Source organism: Pristiophorus japonicus, chromosome 1 (assembly GCF_044704955.1).
Source record: "Pristiophorus japonicus isolate sPriJap1 chromosome 1, sPriJap1.hap1, whole genome shotgun sequence".
In the NCBI taxonomy this organism is placed as follows: Eukaryota; Metazoa; Chordata; class Chondrichthyes; family Pristiophoridae; genus Pristiophorus; species Pristiophorus japonicus.
Window position 1 is genome coordinate 155725750 of NC_091977.1, and position 22382 is coordinate 155748131.

At 43.1% G+C, this 22382-nt stretch overlaps 1 protein-coding gene across 9 annotated transcripts in view; it reads left to right on the top strand.

The window, feature by feature from the left end:
- Nucleotides 1–4245, top strand: part of fbxl17 (F-box and leucine-rich repeat protein 17) — a 1396933-nt gene extending 1392688 nt beyond the window's left edge. For all 9 annotated transcript variants that reach the window (XM_070884143.1, XM_070884142.1, XM_070884147.1 and 6 more), the window contains one exon: nucleotides 99–4245. In XM_070884143.1, the coding sequence (XP_070740244.1) occupies nucleotides 99–236 (138 nt within the window). In that variant the 3' untranslated portion in view covers nucleotides 237–4245. The remainder of the gene's footprint in view (nucleotides 1–98) is intronic.
- The last annotated feature ends 18137 nt before the right edge of the window (nucleotides 4246–22382 follow it).

A 22382-nucleotide genomic window follows, 5' to 3' on the forward strand; every position in this document is an offset into this window, starting at 1 on the left:
CCCATTGCCTGTAGATCTGACCTGTATCATGAGTAGAGGTGAAATGTGAAGGAAAAGCTAGACTTTAATTTTTCCATCTTGAAATCTGTTTTTTATAGGTGAATGAAGACACCGTGGAACGTCTAGTTCAAGAATACCCACATATCACATTCAGCACTGTGATGCAAGACTGCAAGCGGACACTAGAACGAGCCTATCAGATGGGATGGATTCCCAATACATCAACGGCATCATAATGCTGTGAATAATCTTCTGTAAACTCACATTGTGGTTCTTGTAATTCTTAAATACAGTAATGTAAAGAGTGAGTGCAAGAGAAATCACAAGCTGTAGGCTATGCTGGACTGAACTTATAACCACAAAAGACAGTACTTTTCCTTTTTATGTTCCTGTTTCGACAATCTTTGCTCTTTGAAGATTGAAATCATCGATTTTCAGGTCATGGAAGGAGTTTTTAAAAGATAATAATAATTGGGGGCAGGTATGGTTTCTAGCCCAAAGTAGTTTTATTTTGTGAATCATTTGATACTAGCTATCTTTTTTGATTCTTTGAAACAGCTGTAATCAAATCTATTGAAATGTATATTTAGAAAGTTTAAAGTAAAAGATATGTCTCCTCCTCAATCCCACTAATAGTTGTAATGGGATTTTTCAGGTGTGACCGTAATCTGCTAAATTCATCTAGTTATACTCTTGTTCAACAACTCCTCTCTTAGATAATCTCTCTTAAGATTACATCTCATTTTATTATAAGCTTGGTTAAAAATCTGAGTTCTGTTTTATTAAGCTTCATTCATCCTTGAAATAATCAATTACTACTGATGACAAAGACTCGCAATGACCTGGTTAAGATTTCACTGTAGGCAGAAGAATCACTGGAATCTTTTCCCCCTAAATCTGTACTTTAACTGTGGCCAGCATGTACAATAATGACAGACGTATTCTGTTACTGTTTGTATGTTCTTTTTCTACATACACAGTTGTTAATAACTAGCTTGTGTAAGACATACTTTTTATAACATGGTCAAAGCAAAATAAAACTACCTTTTGCCAGTTATGCAATTGTTGTAAATATCATGCCCCTGAACACATTATTAATTATTTAGTAGAAGAAAGTGTTCTGAAAGGTAATAGTTAAAGTTGACAAAATAACGCTGAATTATTGCGTTATTTAATCCTCGTCATTAAATGAACTCCTGTGAAAAAGTCTGTACACATGTTGTGTTTCAAATTCAAAACCCAAGCAGTTCGGTGTTTTGGCCTTCAGTTTCTGACCAAAGTGATCAACCTTCTGAATACAGAATAAGTGTACAATTCTTTCTTACTTGCACATGATAATTAATTATGTCTTAACAGCTCCTGAATTACTTATGTCATCAGATGTCAAGAAAAGCTAGTGTGCAGTATGTGAACCTGTTTAAAAATAAAGGGTTCAACAGGGTGTAAACCATTTTACAGGAAAACTTAGAAATCTAAAAGAGGATGTGTGTGTGAGTGTGTTTTAAATATATACAGTAGTTCTGGAATACAAATTGTACAGCCAGCCGGAGGATCTGCTTTAATGTTCCGTGACTGTACTAAAAGTAAGGAGAAGGCACGAAGGAGAAAGAAAAGGCAATTTAAGTGATGTTTGGTAAATGTCGCCTTTGAGAGCTCGTACAGTAATTGAGCAGATGAAGATAACTGACAGTAGCTGTGTAGTGTGTCTAACTAGAGATCTCTGTGGGTCATGTCTCGGATCCTGTGCAGGCACGTTAAACAAGTTGTCAATTTTCCATTAGATTGATTTTTCTCAAGAGTTTTTCTAGAAGAGTTGTCTCATTTTCTTTCTGAGTCACAGCCATTTTTTTATATTGTATCTTTCTGTTTAATTCTGTGTTAGAATGTGTTAAAGAATTTTGCATTTCACAGCTGATGGAGATGATTTAATTTGGAAAATGCACCAACGTAAAGGTGCTTTAACCCTTCGGTAATACTTGGACTGGGATATACAACAACCAACATTACACACCTTCAGCTCAATCGGCAAAGGCTGCTAATTAAAGGGGAGGAACGAATACTATTCAAAGTACTCCCCTGCACCTTCCTATCTGAATAGGAATAATAATCAAATTATCTGGTACTTGCATTAACACATTTGTTGCTTGTAGAGAAGCTCACCATCTTGGATCTCCTCAGCTCCTTGCTGCTCCAATACTTTCAGTTGTAGGGAGGGGTCTCTTGCATCTTGGAGTAACCTACTAATTTCAGTGGAGTTATGTGGGACTGTGAGCCAGTTCAGAATCAGCTGAGCTTAGTAAACTCTCTCTCTACATAGAATTACACAGAATAGAAATAGATCATTTGGCCCAACTAATCTGTGCTGGTGTTTATACTCCACAAGAGTCTCCTCCCATTCCATCTACCTTTCAGTCTTTCATGATATCTTCCAATTTCCTTTTCACTCATGTAGTCATCTAGTTCCTTTTGAAAGTTTCTGAGTTATTTGTCTCAATCACTGCCTGCGGTAGCAAGCTGCACATTCTAACGATTCACTGAGTAAATAACTTTCTCCTTATTGCCCTATTGGATTTATGAGTAACTATCTTGTATTTATGGCCCCTAGTTTTCAATTCCCCCACAAGTGGAAACATTCTTTCCACATCTACCCTGTCCATCAAATTCATAATTTTAAAGACCTCTATCAGGTCACCTTTAAGTTTTCTATTTGCTAAAGAAAAAAGCCCTGAGATCTTTCCAGAGAGCTGTAATCTCTCCATTCTCGAACCATCCATTCTTGGCTGAGTATACAGCAGTACCCAGTCAGTTGTATTTTCCCTCCGGGCTGGCTGGCTCAGCTCCAACTGAAATGCTGACTCCCATTGAAGTGAATGGAGCACCACTGTAAGTGAAGTCATCAGAGCAGCTCTGGAGAAAAAATGACAATAATTGACAGGTCTCTATCAGGCAGTGAATTTGATGGTATTTCAATGCAGGTGCCATACCTTTTTTCTAGCTGTATTATTTTCATATTGAGAAATGAAGAACCCCCCAGAATTTATTTCCATTTTAGGGTTTTTAATGTTCCATGATTTCATACATTTCTCTAATAGTAATAAGTAAAATCCAGTTTTGGGACTGTACAATAAAGTTTTATACATAATCTCAAAACTGTAAATTTTGAAAGATGCAAAAAAAGTGTACCCTAAATGCAAGATATATGTGAAAAGTCCATCTTTTCAACATTTAAAATGGTTGATTTTCCTCAGAAAACAGACTTTTTATGTACCTTCAGACGTCTTGTCTGAACTCTTGTACCTAGCTCTATTGACACAAATCTTCCTCTGTTCTTTTGGCCATGTTTTGTGCTGTGTTATTTCTGATTCTCCTCCTCCTGCTTTATTATTTCAGTTGACACTGCAGAGTAAGCATTAATGGTTATGCCTTGCATAAAAATATACAAGCTGATAAGAAGGCTAGCCCTAATCATCAAGATGCACCCACAATTTCCAAGTAATTCAATAAAAACTTCCATGTGGCGTGGCAAATTGATACCGTTTATTGAGGCTCTTCATTTAATGGAATAAGTATACCCCCAATTTTCATTCCCATACAGTTAATTTTTAACAAAGCCTCAAGCAAGGTTTGAGATTAGAAGGATTTCCCATCCAATTAGTGGATATCTGGACTAGATTCTCAAATGATGAAGTGTTGGTAACACTGTTTTAAAAAAGAGCTGTATAAGTATCCGGTTTGGAATGAGATTAAGAGTTATAATGATGAGTACTGACACAGATGATTAATGGGACATGATGGCTCCTGTTCTGCTGAGACAGTGGAATATCGTGGCAACTGGACAAGGATAAATAATGTAGGGTTTAATGTCAGATACTCTGAGGTTTCACTTAATTTACCTTTCGGGGGAAGGGAGAACTTTACAGAACCAGGAGACTAATTGGGTTTGGTATTATCCATAATAGAACAGGTTGTATATGATTTGTGGAAAGAATGCTTGATGGGCTGACTGGTCTTTTCTCATTTCATGTTTTCTTTGGTTCTCAACAAATGTTGAATTTCCAAGTGACTTTGAACATTTTCTTATCCAGAGATTTTGTTTCCTACATTGTGTAAATTTGATTTATTTTACCAGAGAGGTGTTCAGTGAAAATAAACTGTAAACTGTATCTTGTAAAATCAGTCATACATGATGAGAAAATAAATGTTGGAAATTACTTATTAATTTGTTACATGAAGACTGTCCAATAAACACCATTTCCAAAAGCATCTCTAGTAGAACGTTGTTGCAATTTTGTATTCATATATTTAGTTCACTACATAAGCTAACGGCTCATGGGTCTAAAACTATCACTGTTGGGTATGCTTTGCTGACTATTGAGGCTGGGTATTCTGCAGTGAGTGTCTCACCTCCTGATTCCACAACACCTTTTCACCATCTACAAGGCACAGGTCAGGAGTGTGATGGAATACTCTCCACTTGCCTGAATGAGTGCAGCTCCAACAACAAGAGAGGATATGGACACAGTCCAATTTGGCTGGATACGTGCTTGCAGATGAAGGAACAGCACATTAATCCACTGTGCATCCAGCCTGTTACCACAGTGTAGCTGTGGATATACTGGGGCCGAAATTGCCCTCCTCCTTAAAGTCCATTACCGCCTCTAAAAGTGGTAATGGTGCAGATAGGCCTCACCAACTGGGGGCAGACAGATGGGTTGACCCATCCTAAATTGCCCTCGGGCCGGAGTGGCGAGAACGGGATTCCGTGCTGCCCGTGTTGCTGCCGCCCAGTCGGGCACTCGCCGATCCCACACCGAAATTGGCCCGCATGAGCGGTGCTATTGTCAGTTGGTGCAACTGACAGCTTTCCCCTGTGGGAAGCTGTGTGTGCCTAGGCGGCACGTCCCCCCTTAAAGGGGAGGGCATGCTGCCGGCGCCTCCATTGTATCTTAATTGTCAGACGACTCCAAGGTCAGCCCGACAATGGTGGCCATGGGTTTGGCCGGGCTGCCTGCAACTCCCTCTTGGGTACCGGGCGGTTGGCCTGGCTGAAACCCTCCCTGGTGGCCCAGTGGGCCTAACTAAACCCCATGCAGAGCTCGCAGCGGCCCTCCCCTTTAACTGAAGGGGAGGGACGTTGTGATGTGTCAGCATGGCGCTGATGATACATACCGGCGTCCGACCCGCTCCACGTGCACTTCCGTCCCGCAGCCGACCCAAACATCGCCTGGAGATGAATTTTTTTGTATAATCCTCAAGATTGCTCTACTGGATTGGGGTGGGGAAAAAACTTCAGAAATGATAAGCGCGCCTACTTTCTGTCGGGGATCAATTTCGGCCCCATTATTTCTTAATGCTGTTTGTTGTTTATTAATAGCCATGTTGAGACATGCTGAAAAATTGCTAGTTCAATAAGGACAACTAAGTCAATATTAAAATATGTCAATACAATCTCATGGTACAACACAGTGATTACTATTATGAGTTGAACTATTTTAAAAGTGGGTTAGCACAGGCAGCACCTTTATGTCCTGCATACTCTGGGTTTGTCAATCCGAAAATGTGTCACAGGCAATTTGATAAGACTTTCCCAAGATTGCTACAGTTTATAGAAATATAGAAACCTATTTGTCAAAGTTTTTCTCTTCTTTAAAAGAATGAATTAAAAAGGAAATTTCAATGGGGTCTCTGAAAGATTGCAGGAATATCTGATCCACATTTTCTTCCAGTCATTATTGTTCGCAAGAAAGCTGGTGTGAATATAAAACGTAAAACCATTTTAGATTCAAACAGACCTTTTCACCCTTCAATGACTGGAGCGAAAGAATGTAATCTCAATTTATATATCATATGTGTTGTATATGTGGTGATTTATAGTTTATGTCTTCACCATAAGAACTTTTTTTTTTACAAAACAGTCGAGAAACCAATGTTTAGTTATCCACTGCACCCTCTTTCATGATTTATTGTATAAAAAAATCTTGGTATGTATGTATGTATGATGACATCACCATCTGCACAGGCAACTTGATATGACATTACCATTGGCATTACATAATTATCAAGATGGCTTATAGAGAATTAACCACGTGTTTCATTTGTTTGTCCTCGCAATGCTAGTGAAATGGGTAGAACTCTCAGTTGTTTCCTTTTTGGTGTCCAGCCTTTCCGCACTGCTCCCATTATACAGGTCTTCATTAGGAAGTAAATTGATGTGAGAAGATAATCGTTGTACAGGATCTTGGAAGTGGTTCTTTACAACAAGTGTAAATTCACTTTCCTGAGGGGTACCTCTTTTTTAAATCATTTTTATTGTCCAGCTATTTCACTTAAAATAACTTAGGTGTGATGGAGTACTATTCAGTGAAAGTATACTGTTAATGCAAGACAAATGTCAACAACAACTTGCATTTATATAGCGTCTTACTGAAGCGAAGTGTCCCAAGGCGCATCACAGGAGCATAATCAGACAAAAATTGACACTTGACAAAGGAGGAGATATTAGAACAGGTGACTAAATGCTTGGTCAATGAGGTAAGTTTTAAGGAGCATCATAAAGGAGGAGCGAGAGCTGGAGAGGTTTAGGGATGTATTCCAGAGCTGAGGGACTAGATAACTGAAGACACTGTCATCAAATGTGGGGCGAAGGAAGTAGGGAATTCAGAAAAGCCCAAAGTTGGAGGAATGCAGAGTTCTCAGAGAATTATAGCGGCAGAGGAGGTTACAGAGATAGGGAGGGGCGGGCCCATGGAGGGATTTGAAAACAAGGATGAGAATTTTAAAATTGAGGTGCTGGTGGACCAGGAGCTAATACAAGTGAGCAAGCCCAGTGGTGATGGGTGAGCAGAACTTCTGAGTTAGGATATGGGCAATAGAGTTATGGAATTTATGGTGGTTGAAAGATGGGAAACCAGCCAGGAGAGCATTGGAACAGTCAAGTCTACAAAAGCAATAATGGGGGGGTTCAGCAGCAGATGAGCTGAGTCAGAGGTGGAGACGGGCGATGTTACGGAGATGGAAGTAGACAGTATTTGTGATGGAGAGGATATGGGGTTGGAGCTCAGATCAGGCTCACATAGGATGCTAAGGTTGCGAACAATCTGCTTAGCCTGAGACAGTGACCAGGGAGCGGGATGGAATACTGAGGTAGTGAGGGAACGGAGTTTGTGGCATGCGGCAAAGTCAATGGCTTTGGTCTGAATGTTGGTCAAACAGTCTGACAACACACAGGCAGTAGAGGATTCGAGAGAGGTGGTGTTGAGGTAGAACTGGGGGCTGTCAGTGTACATGTGGAGCCTGACATTGTGTCTTTGGATGATGTCGCCGAGGGGCAGCATGTAGATGAGAAATAATATCGAACTAGACTAAGCAAGTATGGAATGCATCTCAAGAACATTTGACTATAATTTAAAACAAATTATCTTCCCCCACTGCTACTTATTGGCAGGTGCAAATTTGATATACTGTGTGCCTCACCTTCAAAACGATATTAATGCATTGGAGAGTGTTCATAGACGAGGATAATTTCAGAACTTTAAATACTTCTGTGAAAAGAAATGATTAAAATCAATGTTTTTTTTTGATGAGCTGAAGTTTGAGAGGAAATGTAATCAATGTTTTTAAAATGTTGAGATCCGTAGATAATGCTGTATCTGTAGATAACTTAAAACTGTGACCACAGAACTAGAGGACATAAGTTTAAAACTGCCAAGCCTCAAGCTAAATGGAGATCAGAAGAGATTTTCTTCTCTTAGTAGCCACCGATGTTAAATAGAATACCATCAAAATGGCTTCATGCTGTCAATTAACGCCTTCAAAAAAGAGCTGGATGAATATTTCATTGAGAACAGGATTGAAAGTTACAGACAGAGATGATGAAATACTCCACGGAACAGTGTGATTCCAATCGTGCTGGGACCATGAAAAGTGGAATGTAACCAGTCAGGAGTGGATAATGTAGACAAGGATAACAAAATTGACTGTCCCCATTTAGGTTGCAGCAGGAAATCTGAAACATTCAATTGCATTGTTTCACTGAACAGTGTGTTGAAATGTTAAGTTCTTTGCTGTCTCTTCTGGAACCGATTTGAAATGTGTGAAACTTTTTCAGTACAATGGTAGTATCTGTTCCTGGCTGGCAATCTATTCAGAAATCGGAAGGAGAACAACTCTTATTTTTACTGATTTTATATTGAAGCATCTTCAAGCTCTTAGCAGCATGGTTGGCAAGTTAGTGCTGGATTACCGCAAGTACCAAATTCATTGTGCCTTGAGTGTGACTGTAAAGGTGAAGCAGAAAATCTCTGTTACACTTACCTGCTGCTTTCATACTATTACCAGGCTTTGGAGAATGCTCAATGCAATCATTGTAGGCACTTTCATCAGCAAGGAGGCAACTACCCTCAGACCACTACACGTTCACACTCACTGGCTCATCACGTCAGCTAGATAGATGGCACTGGCAAAAGTTTGTTTTTCAACATTTTAATCTAATTTACAATTTATTAAATGTATCAATATAATTACGTTTTTTTTTCTACAGTCTTGTTTGGTTGAAAAATAGAGAAAGCAAAGTCTCCATCTGTACAGAAGCACGTTTGAAAATAACAGCAAAAAAAAAGCTCAATTCTGACAAAGCCAATGACACAACATTAGAATTAGAATTTTAAAAACAAACTTTATCAGCACAGTTCACTTAGAGACACCATAGTAAGGCAAAACACTTACTGTTAACATATAAGGGTATGAAGATGCCTGCAACAGGTTGTACTGCAGCTAGTATAATATAAAAGCAGGATAAGAGCATCATTTGAAGGTAGCCTTATTTTTACCTGCTCCTAGGAGTTAGGAAAAGCATTGGATTCTTAGATAATGGAATGTAAGTTGCTGCAAAATATATAATGGGGTTGTTAATGACAAATAAATATTTCTCTTAGGTTGATGTAAATTTGGGGTCGAAGGATGTGATAGCAAATGATGCATTTCCTCCTTTGAAGGGGAACATAACAGCATGAGTGTTTATTTGATTTAAATGCTTATTGTGTCATGGGCCAAGGCTAAAATGGATGCACTAGAGGTAACATCAGAAGTGACAGCCAAGTTGAATTGTGGCTGTAAAGTGCTTTGGGACGCCCTGAGGTTGTGGAAGGCACTATATAAATCCAAGTTTTCCTTTAAATTGTAACTTTTTGTGCATGTATTTAAATCAAACATTGTGGTCCAGAATTTGCAGTTGGAGGCATATCTCTGGAGTAAAAAAAATCCAAACCTACCTGCTGGTTCCTGGGCTTCGGAAACTTTTGGTCCTGGGCCTGCAGGCTTACGCCTGTGTAAAGGCTCACAGATCCCAGGGAAGCAGGCGGTTCGGAGGCATCCCTGGGATCACATGGGCCAGGTCCTCCTATCAGAAAGGAGGATTCCATTGCTGTCATTTCTAAACGGAATCCCCTAATGACAATCAATGGAATCTCCAAATAATTAAAGAATTTACACAATTCTAATAAAAATAAATGTTCCTATTTTCACATTTTAATGTAAAGTCCCTTTGATGAAGCATTTACAATAAGAATTTAATTTTTTGAAAAATAATTTCAAATATTTTAATTGGGGCAAAATTTAAAGGTTTTGTGGACATTTATCGAGCAGTAGTTGGGCAAATAGCACAACCTTGCGCCAGCGAAAGTGATTGTCCTTTCGGTACAGAGGATCTGTCAAAGTGCACCATGACAGATCACAAGTTCCTGGTTTTCGCAAATGCGCAGCGCATGCAGAAACCCAGAACTTTCAAGACATTTTACATGGCTTACAATGGCATATGCTGTGCACATTGCTTTGCTGGTTAAACAAACTGCGCTTAGGTTTTTGTACATTTATACAGAGGTTTTTAAATACAAAATCTTGTAAACCAATTAGATAAAAAAATCAATATGCTTCTGGGCATATCAGTGAAAATACAGTTTGACAAGTTTCAAGTGGAGATTTCAGTTCACTATTAGAAGAAGCATTTGGTCATACAAGGTACACTCAATGAAAAAGTAATGCTGTTAGTGACATTGATTTTAGCTGATTTTTGGGGATAATGCGGGAGATGCAGGACAATAAATAAATGAGAAAAAGCAAACTTTCTCATAGTGCTGAATCCAAATCTATAGACTATCAAGTTGCATTTTGTCTTCTAACTCCTATTTCCTATTTTTTTTGGTTCCACCCAGCATTATTGTGTTTACATTGATTCTACCGGTTGGGTATGTATGTGCATTGGCCAAAATAATTTATTTGGATTTAATAATATCAGTCTTGGAGAAATAGAATATTTTACAGTGTGACAACATAAATAAGTGTCAACATAAAATATTCCAGCACAGCACAGTGAGATGTGAATAAAAGCTACCTCTGCTTTGTCTGAACAAAGCACCTTATCTGCCGCCTCAGAAGAACACCTGCTACAACACCAGTGTGACATTTCTATTTCTCACATCAGCCAACTTCATGGCCTTGAAATTAGTGCAGAATTATGGTAGTTTTGTCCTGCGCAGTTGCATTCATTAAATCCTTGATTGGTTTTGGACAGCCTCAATCATGTCAGACCTACAGACAACAGAGAGAGATGTGCAGCCTATCAGTCTGGATTTAAACTCAAGTCCGTGAGGTCATCAAAAAAAAGATGCCACCACACTTCACTATCCATTCTCGTCTGAGGCTCCCATTTTTTGTTAGCATACTTGTCATGCTTTAGCACTTTTTAAGCATGGTTCACAATCTCAACTCCCTTGGCATATTGATTTATATCAGCAAAAAGCTCACATCATCATATATCATTAAGATAAAAGTTTTCAACCTACATAGGAAATTTGAGCAGCAAGTAGATTGACATCAAGATTGTAAACTCTGTTACATGTCATTTTATGGTCTATTATTTTTAAAGTTACTGCTAGTTTTAATTTTAGTGTTGGGGGACAATGTCGGATAAACCCATACTACCACCCTGTGTTACTGGGCCGCGCACACGTCTCACTTACCTGCCAATGTCACCATGCCTTATAATGGATTTATTAGAACACTGTTTGAAGAATATGATATTTTATACCTGTCAAAGTACCTGCCTTCTGATTAGCTGTTGGCTATTAAAAATTGACTACTGATAGCCTCAGGATTTCGGTTAAGACTAGTAAGGATCGGTTCACACCATTTCCCACACTGACTTAACCCACTACTAATCCATTATAATATGTGAGCATTCTTTATCACATACAGCCTAAATTTTCACTCTTAAATTTATTTTAAGTTTTTTTTATTTAGTAATTCATATTATATGACTTTAAAAACAAAGAAATAGGAGCATGAGTAGGCCATACAGCCCCTCGAGCCTGCTCTGCCATTCTATAAGATCATGGCTGATCTTCTATCTCAACTCCACTTTCTCGCTCTATCTCCGTATCCCTCGATTCTCTTAGTGCCCAAAAATCTAGCGATCTCAGTCTTGAATATACTCACAACTAATCATCCACAAACCTTTGGCGTAGAGAAATTCAAAGATTCACAACCCTCTGAGTGAAGACATTTCTCCTCATCTCAATCCTAACCTCTTATCCCGAGACTATGCCCCCTAGTTTTAGACTCTCCAGCCAGGCCAAATAGCCTCTCAATATCTACCCTCTCAAGTCCTCTAATTTTGTAGCAATCTATATGGGGCTCCAGTGTACAACACCACACAATATAGGGACATAGATTCAGTCCTCTGCTGTGTTCGGTTCACCATCTCAAGCCATACTGTATAGGAGGCGCCAAATGGGGACCCAAAGAAAAATCATATTGGAAGTGTCACTGGGCTTCCTCATATTGGCTGGCCATGGGCCATATTGGCAGTGACCTGGGGGCAGCCCACATGCCCATTAGACACAGCAGGTGCATGTTCTCATAGAAGGTCGTGTACCATTTTATAAAGAATCAAAGGCAACACTTTTCCTTTTCTCTGTTACAATGTATCCCACAAAATGAGTCACCGCAGCTCTTAACTAATGATTGTTCACAGTAAAGAAGATACAAAAAGTGACGATTCCACTCATTACGGAGCTTAAACCCCTGCTTTTATGTTACGTTCTTTGGGTTCAATTTTGCCCAAGCCCGTTTTCTGGCGTATTGCCAGAAATAGGCCTGTTTTTCTAGGCCAGAAATGCGGCAGAAAGAATTTGCCAATGTTTCCCCGATCTATAATTCGAGTTTGGCGCCGCGCAGCATGTCCAGTCGCCTTGGGGGATGGAGCCTGCTGTCTGCACTGAGAAACGATGCCGCACCTTCTGCGCATGTGCAGAAAAAAAATAACTTTTCTGATGTTGCAATGGACGTACATGCGCAGTACAGCTCTGAGTTGGCAATCGCACGTTTTTAAAGAGCCAGCTGTGTGTATGAGATGGAGTGCTGTGTGAGAGCATTGGAAAAATCAGAACTGCAGCAATAGAAGATGCAACGCAGTGCAAGGGCCAAGAATTTCTGACAGGAAGAAGTGGAGGCACTAGTTACTGTGATTGAGAACAGTTGGCAGGAGCTGAACACCAGCAGAGTTCACGTAAAAGTTCCACCCAAAGAAATGAAGAAACGCTGGAACCAAGTTACAGAAGATTACTGCGCAGTGGTGACCACCACGAGATCTGAAGGCCAATGTAAAAAGAAGTGGCAGGACCTTGGTCAAATAGATAGTGTAAGTAATATTTTCATTTATTCAATGCAACTGCAATTGTAAATATGACCAGCTGCATATGTCCCACCCAGCAGAAAGACACCTTCTCTAAAAAGTTATGTTTTGATCTTTGCAAAGGAAAATGGCACACAACAAACAAGCAAGAACCCGAACAGGAGAAGGCCCGGCAAATCTGCACCCACTGACACCCTTGGAAGAGAGGGTCGCTGCTTTGATGGGTTCTGCCTGGAGAAAAACAATCAGTACTGCACAAACATAGAAACATAGAAAATAGGTACAGGAGTAGGCCATTCAGCCCTTCGAGCTTGCACCACCATTCAATAAGATCATGGCTGATCATTCACCTCAATACCCCTTTCCTGCTTTCTCTCCATACCCTTTGATCCCTTTAGCCATAAGGGCCATATCGAACTCCCTCTTGAATATATCCAACAACTCTCTGCGGCAGGGAATTCCACAGCTTAACAACTCACTGAGTAAAGAAGTTTCTCCTCATCTCAGTCCTAAATGGGTTACCCCTTATCCTTAGACTATGTCCCCTGGTTCTGGACTTCCCCAACATTGGGAATATTCTTCCTCCATCTAACCTGTCCAGTCCCGTCAGAATTTTATATGTTTCTATGAGATCCCCTCTCATCCTTCTAAACTCCAGTGAATACAGGCCCAGTCGATCCAGTCTCTCCTCATATGTCAGTCCGGCCATCCCAGGAATCAGTCTGGTGAACCTTCGCTGCACTCCCTCAATAGCAAGAACGTCCTTCCTCAGATTAGGAGACCAAAACTGAACACAATGTTCCAGGTGAGGCCTCACTAAGGCCCTGTACAACTGCAATAAGACCTCCCTGCTCCTATACGCAAATCCCCTAGCTATGAAGGCCAACATACCATTTGCCACCTTCACCGCCTGCTGCACCTGCATGCCAACTTTCAATGACTGATGTACCATGACACCCAGGTCTCGTTGCACCTCCCCTTTTCCTAATCTGCCGCCATTCAGATAATATTCTGCCTTCGTGTTTTTGCCACCAAAGTAGATAACCTCACATTTATCCACATTATACTGCATCTGCCATGCGTTTGCCCACTCACCTAACCTGTCCAAGTCACCCTGCAGCCTCTTAGCGTCCTCCTCACAGCTCACACTGCCACCCAGCTTAATGTTATCTGCAAACTTGGAGATATTACACTCAATTCCTTCATCCAAATCATTAATGTATATTGTAACTAGCTGGGGTCCCAGCACTGAGCCCTGTGGCACCCCACTAGTCACTGCCTGCCATTCTGAAAAGGAACCGTTTATCCCAACTCTCTGCTTCCTGTCTGCCAACCAGTTCTCTATCCACATCAGGACATTACCCCCAATACCATGTGCTTTAATTTTGCACACCAATCTCTTGTGTGGGACCTTGTCAAAAGCCTTTTGAAAGTCCAAATACACCACATCCACTGGTTCTCCCTTGTCTACTCTACCAGTTACATCCTCAAAAAATTCTAGATTTGTCGAGCATGATTTCCCTTTCATAAACCCATGCTGACTTGGATCGATCCTGTCACTGTTTTCCAAATGCGCTACTATTTCATCTTTAATAATTGATTCCAACATTTTCCCCACTACTGATGTCCGGCTAACCAGTCTATAAATACCGTTTTCTCTCTCCCTCCTTTCTTAAAAAGTGGTGTTACATTAGCTACCCTCCAGTCCATAGGAACTGATCCAGAGTCGATAGACTGTTGTAAAATGATCACCAATGCATCCACTATTATTAGGGTCACTTCCTTAACTACTCTGGGATGCAGACTATCAGGCTCCGGGGATTTATCGGCCTTCAATCCCATCAATTTCCCTAACACAATTTCCCGCCTAATAAGGATTTCCTTCAGTTCCTCCTTCTCACTAGACCCTGGGTCCCCTAGTATTTCCGGAAGGTTATTTGTGTCTTCCTTCGTGAAGACAGAACCCAAGTATTTGTTTAACTGGTCCATCATTTCTTTGTTCCCCATTATAAATTCACCTGAATCTGACTGCCTGGGACCTACGTTTGTCTTCACTAATCTTTTTCTCTTCACATATCTATAGAAGCTTTTGCAGTCAGTTTTTATGTTCCCAGCAAGCTTCGTCTCATACTGTGTTTTCCCGCTCCTAATTAAACCCCTTGTTGTCCTCTGCTGAATTCTAAATTTCTCCCAGTCCTCAGGTTTGCTGCTTTTTCTAGCCAATTTATATGCCTCTTCCTTAGATTTAACACTATCCTTGATTTCTCTTGTTAGCCACAGTTGAGCCACCTTCCCCGTTTTATTTTTACTCCAGACAATTGTTGAAGTTCATCCATGTGATCTTTAAATGTTTGCCATTGCATATCCACCGGCAACCCTTTAACTATCACTCGCCAGTCTATTTCTAGTCAATTCACGTCTCATACCATCGAAGTTACCTTTCCTTAGGTTCAGGACCCTAGTCTCTGAATTAACTGTGTCACTCTCCATCTTAATAAAGAATTCGACCATATTATGGTCACTCTTCCCCAAGAGGCCTCGCACAACAAGATTGCTAATTAGTCCTTTCTCATTACATATCGCAAGCTGGATCCACACTTGAGGGAGAGGGTAAGTCTTGCAAATTCCAGAGTTTGGCTTTGCTAAATATTAAGTACTGTGCGGGCTAGCTATGCTTCAGTTCCTGAGGATGTCTCCGTCAGCTACGCATCGGTTGATGCAATGTGCTATCTGTTGTATCTTTAGATGCTCTGATAATGACTCCACGGGGCGATGTGTTGTACTTGAACTGTAGTGACCTTAGTCCTTTATTGATAACTCCAGAGTGAGGATCATACCTGGTGGCCTGCCTTTTATACGAGGCCAGATACACCTGAACAGGTAACCTGCAAGTCTCCCACTGCAGTGCCCTCTGGTGGCACACCTTGTAATAGTGCAAGCAGCAACCATGACATCACTCTCCACCAAGCCTTTAGTGCAATCACCTCTGCATTGACTGTGCTCTGGGGTTAGTTCTATCTGTTTGACCCTTGGTGGGTCGTTTCTATCTTGGGTGAGTAGGTGGTGTTTCATTGGCAGTAGAGGTGCTGGTGGTTTCTGTTTGTGTGTGTCCATGACCACTCCATTCTCTCCCCCCACATATAGATTATGCCGGTGGCTCATTACATTCATATACATTCAAGTCCAGAAAAAAAGTTTGCATTACATTTGTAGTTCAGTTGTGAGGCAAGTACATTGGACTGGTGAGATACATTATTAATACGTGCTGGGGATCGGTAACTGCTGCGTGAGGACAAGCTAGTTCCAGAACTGCTGGATGGTGTCCAGGTAGTCTGGTGTCGGCGCGGTGCCCAGTGCTGGCAGTGGGAACATGGTTGGCTCAAGTTGCCTGCTCTCGGGGCTGTTGCTGTTGTTTCAAGCGTCGGGCAGGTTCACTGATGCCTGTAACCTCCCTGTTCTTTCTTTGCACCCTGGATCACTGCTGCTCCCTGAGGAGCAGTCATCTAGCAGTGCACAGGGAACTGCTGACTCGCTTGCCTGGGCGTTGTTTGGTTTGGGATTCTGGCTGGTCCCGGTCCCCTTTGGGAGAACTGTTGCGGGTGATCCTTCGTTCCCGGGTATGGCCTTGGTGGCGATGGGGTCTGGAGGCTGTGCCTTAGCACAGTCTGCTTTTTCAGGCTCATGGCGGTTGGTGCCATCGGGTGCCTGAGAGGTGGAACTGATCAGGGGCAGGGTATTGATACCGGTGCCGTTGCCCTCCTGAGATCGTTTGTTCTGCAGCTCGTCTGTATTGGCTGCTTGTGGCCACACTCCGTGGTGCATAACTCTGGTCCCAGGTGTTATGTATGCATGTTAATATATGTACTGTAACATTAGACCACTGAATGTACTTTTACCCTGTATACACCATACCTGTACACCAGAGGGTGCTGCTGCTGGAGACCTAAGGGTCATCTGTACACTGCATGTAACCAAGTATAAAAGGGAGCTCATCTCTTGGTGTCCTCACTCTAGGAGCTGCAATAAAGGACTAAGGTTACGACAGTTCAAGTACTACAAACTTACCTCGTGGAGCCATTACTAGAAAGTGCTTGCATACACAATAACTGGCGACGAGGTTACGAATTTTCACGCACAACATGTCTAACCTAAGCAACTTCCAACAATTCGCTGATGGGGAAGATTGGGATGCCTTTGTGGAAAGGCTAGAACACTTTTTCATCACGCACGACCTGGCTGCAGACTCATCGATCTCGCTGACGAACAAGCACAGAGCCATCCTGCTCAACAGTTGTGGGCCCATTATCCATGGCCTTGTCAGGGACCTGTTAGTCCCAGCGAAGGCGACAACCAAGACCTAATGGGAGCTTGTGACTTTAATACAAGAACAACTTAAAGTTAAAGAGAGCATGCTCACAGCCAGGCACCGGTTCTACACCCAGCGGCAGCCCGAAGGCCAAGAAATTGCTAAATATGCTGCAGATCTGAGAAGGTTGGCTGCACCGTGATTTTGGCGACTACCTCACCGAAGCACTAAGGGACATCTTCGTTATTGGAATCGGCCACGGGGGCCTCCTCCATAAACTGCTCTCTGCGGACACTATGGTCACCCTGCAGAAACATAGAAATATAGAAAATAGGTGCAGGAGTAGGCCATTCGGCCCTTCGAGCCTGCACCGCCATTGAATGAGTTCATGGCTGAACATGCAACTTCAGTACCCCATTCCTGCTTTCTCGCCATACCCCTTGATCCCCCTCGTAGTAAGGACTACATCTAACTCCTTTTTGAATATATTTAGTGAATTGGCCTCAACAACTTTCTGTGGTAGAGAATTCCACAGGTTCACCACTCTCTGGGTGAAGAAGTTTCTCCTTATCTCGGTCCTAAATGGCTTACCACTTATCCTTAGACTGTGACCCCTAGTTCTGGACTTCCCCAACATTGGGAACATTCTTCCTGCATCTAACCTGTCTAAACCCGTCAGAATTTTAACCGTTTCTATGAGATCCCCTCTCATTCTTCTGAACTCCAGTGAATACAAGCCCAGTTGATCCAGTCTTTCTTGATATGTCAGTCCCGCCATCCCGGGAATCAGTCTGGTGAACCTTCGCTGCACTCCCTCAATAGCAAGAATGTCCTTCCTCAAGTTAGGAGACCAAAACTGTACACAATACTCCAGGTGCGGCCTCACCAAGGCCCTGAACAACTGTAGTAATACCTCCCTGCCCCTGTACTCAAATCCCCTCGCTGTGAAGGCCAACATGCCATTTGCTTTCTTAATCGCCTGCTGTACCTGCATGCCAACCTTCAATGACTGATGTACTATGACACCCAGGTCTCGTTGCACCTCTCCTTTTCCTACTCTGTCACCATTCTGTCTCTCTGTTTTTACCACCAAAGTGGATAACCTCACATTTATCCACATTATACTTCATCTGCCATGCATTTGCCCACTCACCTAACCTATCCAAGTCACTCTGCAGCCTCATAGCATCCTCCTCGCAGCTCACACTGCCACCCAACTTATTGTCATCTGCAAATTTGGAGATACTACATTTAATCCCCTCGTCTAAATCATTAATGTACAATGTAAACAGCTGGGGCCCCAGCACAGAACCTTGCGGAACCCCACTAGTCACTGTCTGCCATTCTGAAAAGTACCCATTTACTCCTACTCTTTTCTTCCTGTCTGCCAACCAGTTCTCAATCCACGTCAGCACACTACCCCCAATCAAAGTGAGCCAGGTCTTCATGATTTCGGTCTGCGACTCCAAACGGATGATGACTCATACCCAGGACTCTAACCCGACGAGTACAGTGAACCGAATGGCAACTTTCAGAGGTAAGAATGCTGCCCCGAGTCCCGCAACCCTGAGTCCGCCACATTGGGTCAACTGGCTAGCCCCGTGCTGGCGCTGTGGAGGAAACCACAGGGCCCACCAGTGCCGATACAAAGAGTATATCTGCAAAGGCTGCAACACTAAAGGTCACCTTCAGCGAATGTGTAGAAAAAGTTTTACTCACCGTCACTGAAGAGTTGGCTGACCACCCGGGCTCCGATGAAGATGCTCAGCCCCTGGAAGAAGAATACGGAATATATACCTGCTCCACCGAGAGTTCCCCGTGGAAAATGGAAGTGGAAATCAACGGGGTTCCAGTCTCGATGGAGATTGACACAGGGGCGTTGATGAATCAGATGGCCTTTGAGAAACTCTGGGACAATCCCGCCGAACGACCAAAAATGTCCCCAATCCAGGCAAAGCTGCTCACCTACACACAAGGCACCACCCCAGTCGTTGGCAATGTGGACGTCCAGATGTCCCATGGCGGCACGATGTACAAGCTCCCCTTGTGGATCATTGCCGGTGATGGTCCAACGTTGCTGGGTAGATGATGGATGAAGCAGGTCCAAAATCGGTCAGAGCGATGAAGGCCTCCGGGCCCCGGCGATCGACATCCCACGTGACCCCAAACCTGGATCCATCGCAGCATCTGGAAATCCTACCGTCCAGCTCAACTGTGTGGTGACGACACAGACTGCACAACTCTGCGGCGAGATGATCCAACCCGAACGACCAGACCTCACCTTCCGGGCCGTGGCAGGACTCCGAGAGAAGAAGATTGGCGCCGAAGGTAGATTCCCGGCATCCATGGCAGAACCTGGGGAGAAAAGGATCACCGCAACCTACCTCGCGGAGAGAGAGAAGATGGCGCCCGCACCATGAGACGAAGCACCTGGAATCAAGATGGCCGTGACCAGACCACGAGGGGCAGCGTTGAGGGAGCAACACGTGTTGCTGAGTGGCGAACCAGATTGGGGTAAAGATTGCAAGGCCCTCTTAAAGGAGTCCGGCAACCCAAAACAATTAAAGGGACAGTTCCACTCTAGGCACAGCCATGCCAGTGATATTAAAGATAAAAGTGTAGTAAATGAATGCAGGTATACAAATGTACTGTTAAATGGTGATGCTGGCAAGGCAAATGGGAGAAATGTAACGAATGCTTCAAAAAGTGATGTAAGTAACAAGTTTGTACTCATGAACAGTGATGCCAGAAATGCTAAATTGATAAATGTAACCTTGTACAGAGATACCGGTACACAAGACAGTGTTGTAAGTTCAAAATATGAAAGTGTAAAGAGATATAACAATGTCGAGTCGACTAGTTGCGATCGGAGCCAATGTGTCATGCATGCTAAAAGATAGAATTATAAATGATACCGGGTTCGACATGTATAATGTCAATGCCAGAGGAAACCCCCGTGGGGAACACTTAGGTCCAGCGGGCTACCTGACCATGTAGCCTGTGCTTTCGGGACCAATGTGATACCCCAGGAAGGACTCACACACACCCAGTGGGAGCAGACTCACTGCAGGGACAGCGGTCAATGGGCAGCATTGCCACCACCACTGGCAACCTGCCCCAGATCGGCCCTACCCCACCGCCCGGCCACCAGGGCCAGCATCGGGAGCAAGAGGCCTGCACCCTCCAGCTTTCCCGATGGAACCTGGGATGACCAGACTTCCACCATCAATGAAAGACACTGAGCCCACACCACCCTGTGGCCCTACCCACCACCAAACGCCACCACCTACCCATTTTACAATGTATATACCTTACCCATAGCACTTGCTCCACCACTGCGGAATCCTCCAACAGTGACATCCACATGGTCTTTGTATGAGGGAGGGGGAATGGATGAGTGCAGCCACAAGCACAGGGATCACACCTGGCCCCACACAACCCTCATCACAACCTTCCACAGCCCACTACTGATCACCTCCCCATGTCATGGCAATAAGGGCTTGGGAAAGGCTTAGGGGGGAGTGTTGTTATGTATGCATGTTAATGTATGTACTGTAACACTGGACCACTGAATGTACCTTCACTCTGTATACATCATACCTGTACACCAGAGGGTGCTGCTGCTGGAGACCTAAGGATCACCTGTACACTGCAGGTAACCAAGTATAAAAGGGAGCTCACTGTTGGATTTACTGAATCTCTCTGGGCTTACATTTGACAGCGAGATGATTCTTTCAGAACAATTGGTACAGTTTATTAAAAACACACACATGCATTTAACAGCAAATATCCTATAGATCTACCTTAGTTACAACAGAGATACAATGAGGTTATAATAAAAAGCGATATACATTGCCCCTTTTGCTGGCTGGTTTGAACACATGGCATGCTGATTTGGCTGGTCTTCAACAGGAGGTCTTTTGCCATGTGTCCAGCAGGGAGAGAAGAGAGAGAAAAGTTCCTGGCTTGCGTTTTTTATATTTCTCAAGGCCATTGTCCTCAGAAAAGCCCCACGATTGGACCCTGGCTCTAGGGCAGTTCTCCATTGGCTCTCCTCACACATGTGGCTGTCTGGCCTGGTTCAGCCATCTCTTGATTAGATTAGATGCCTTTCCAATACAGAAAACTCATGCGGCAACCTGTGGGGGCTTTCATTTTGTTTCTTACAAAACTTAGCCCATGCTGGCAATCTGTGGGCTTCCATTTTATCTCAACACAAACAGGCCTTTCCATTAATCTCCACTTTTAACATTTATACATACACAGAATCAATTAATAAACACTTTTATTTTTACAAACTCCCTACCTTGAGGGGGAAATATCCTTAGTGGGTGGCCTGACTTGGTCCCCACCTTGTAAGGTATAGGGGATTTAATAACAGTCCGATAACATCTCCAGCAGAGACTCTCCCCTTCCCGTATCTTCAGTGCACCGTCGCTCCTCGAAGCACATTGATGATCGATGATGTTCGTGAGTCATGCTGCAGCTCCCGCTTCTCCATCTTCCCTCGGCTTCTGTCTTGGCCACTGTCGTCCTGACAATCGTGAGGATCCATACATGGTCTGTGGGAAACAAGATCAGTGCAGTATTTACTCTTTGGCAGTTTTTAACTGATTAATGTGAAACCACTTCTTGTACATAACACCCTTTTTCCCCGGTAACTGAATCAAATAAACCACGGGGTTCAATCAGTCTATAATCGTATGCGGTTCCCACCACCCAGGCTCAAAGGCAGCTTCTTTTTCCCATAATTTGGAATCATTACTGAATCTCCCACCTTGTATTCAAAGGGACGTACTTTCTTGTCAAAGTACATTTTAAGTTGTCTTTTTGACATCCCCAATTTGGTGGCCACAAATTGATTGATCTGATCGGTGTGATCTACCACTTGTTCCAGCCACTTGGAACTACATCTTTTCATTGTCGGGGGACTCATCCCTGTTAGTGTTAGCTGGCCTGGTGTTCTCCTGAGCCTCCCCGTCATGACCTGATGTGGGAAGACCCCTGTTATTCGATGAGGTGTGGATCTCATTGCCCATTAAGCACATTAGCAGCATGTTAGCCCATTGAGTGGGGTGGTCTGCGCACAATTTTTTTTAACATTAACTTGGGGGTCCTGTTCCTCCTTTCGACCCCTCCAGACGACTGGGGTGGTGAGCAATATGTAATTTGTGTTTTATCCCCAACATTTCCTGCAGGTTAGTGCATGCGGGAGGATTGTGTTGCAGGCACGGTAGGCATCGTGCCACGTGTTGGTCGATTGTTTCCCTCATGGAAGGCCACCAAGCTGTGGATGCTACCTTGAAGAAGGTTACCAAGGCTGAATAGTGCCCTGCTGTGGGGTGGGAGTGAAAGAGGGAGAGCAGTTCCTGACCCACCTCTGGTGGA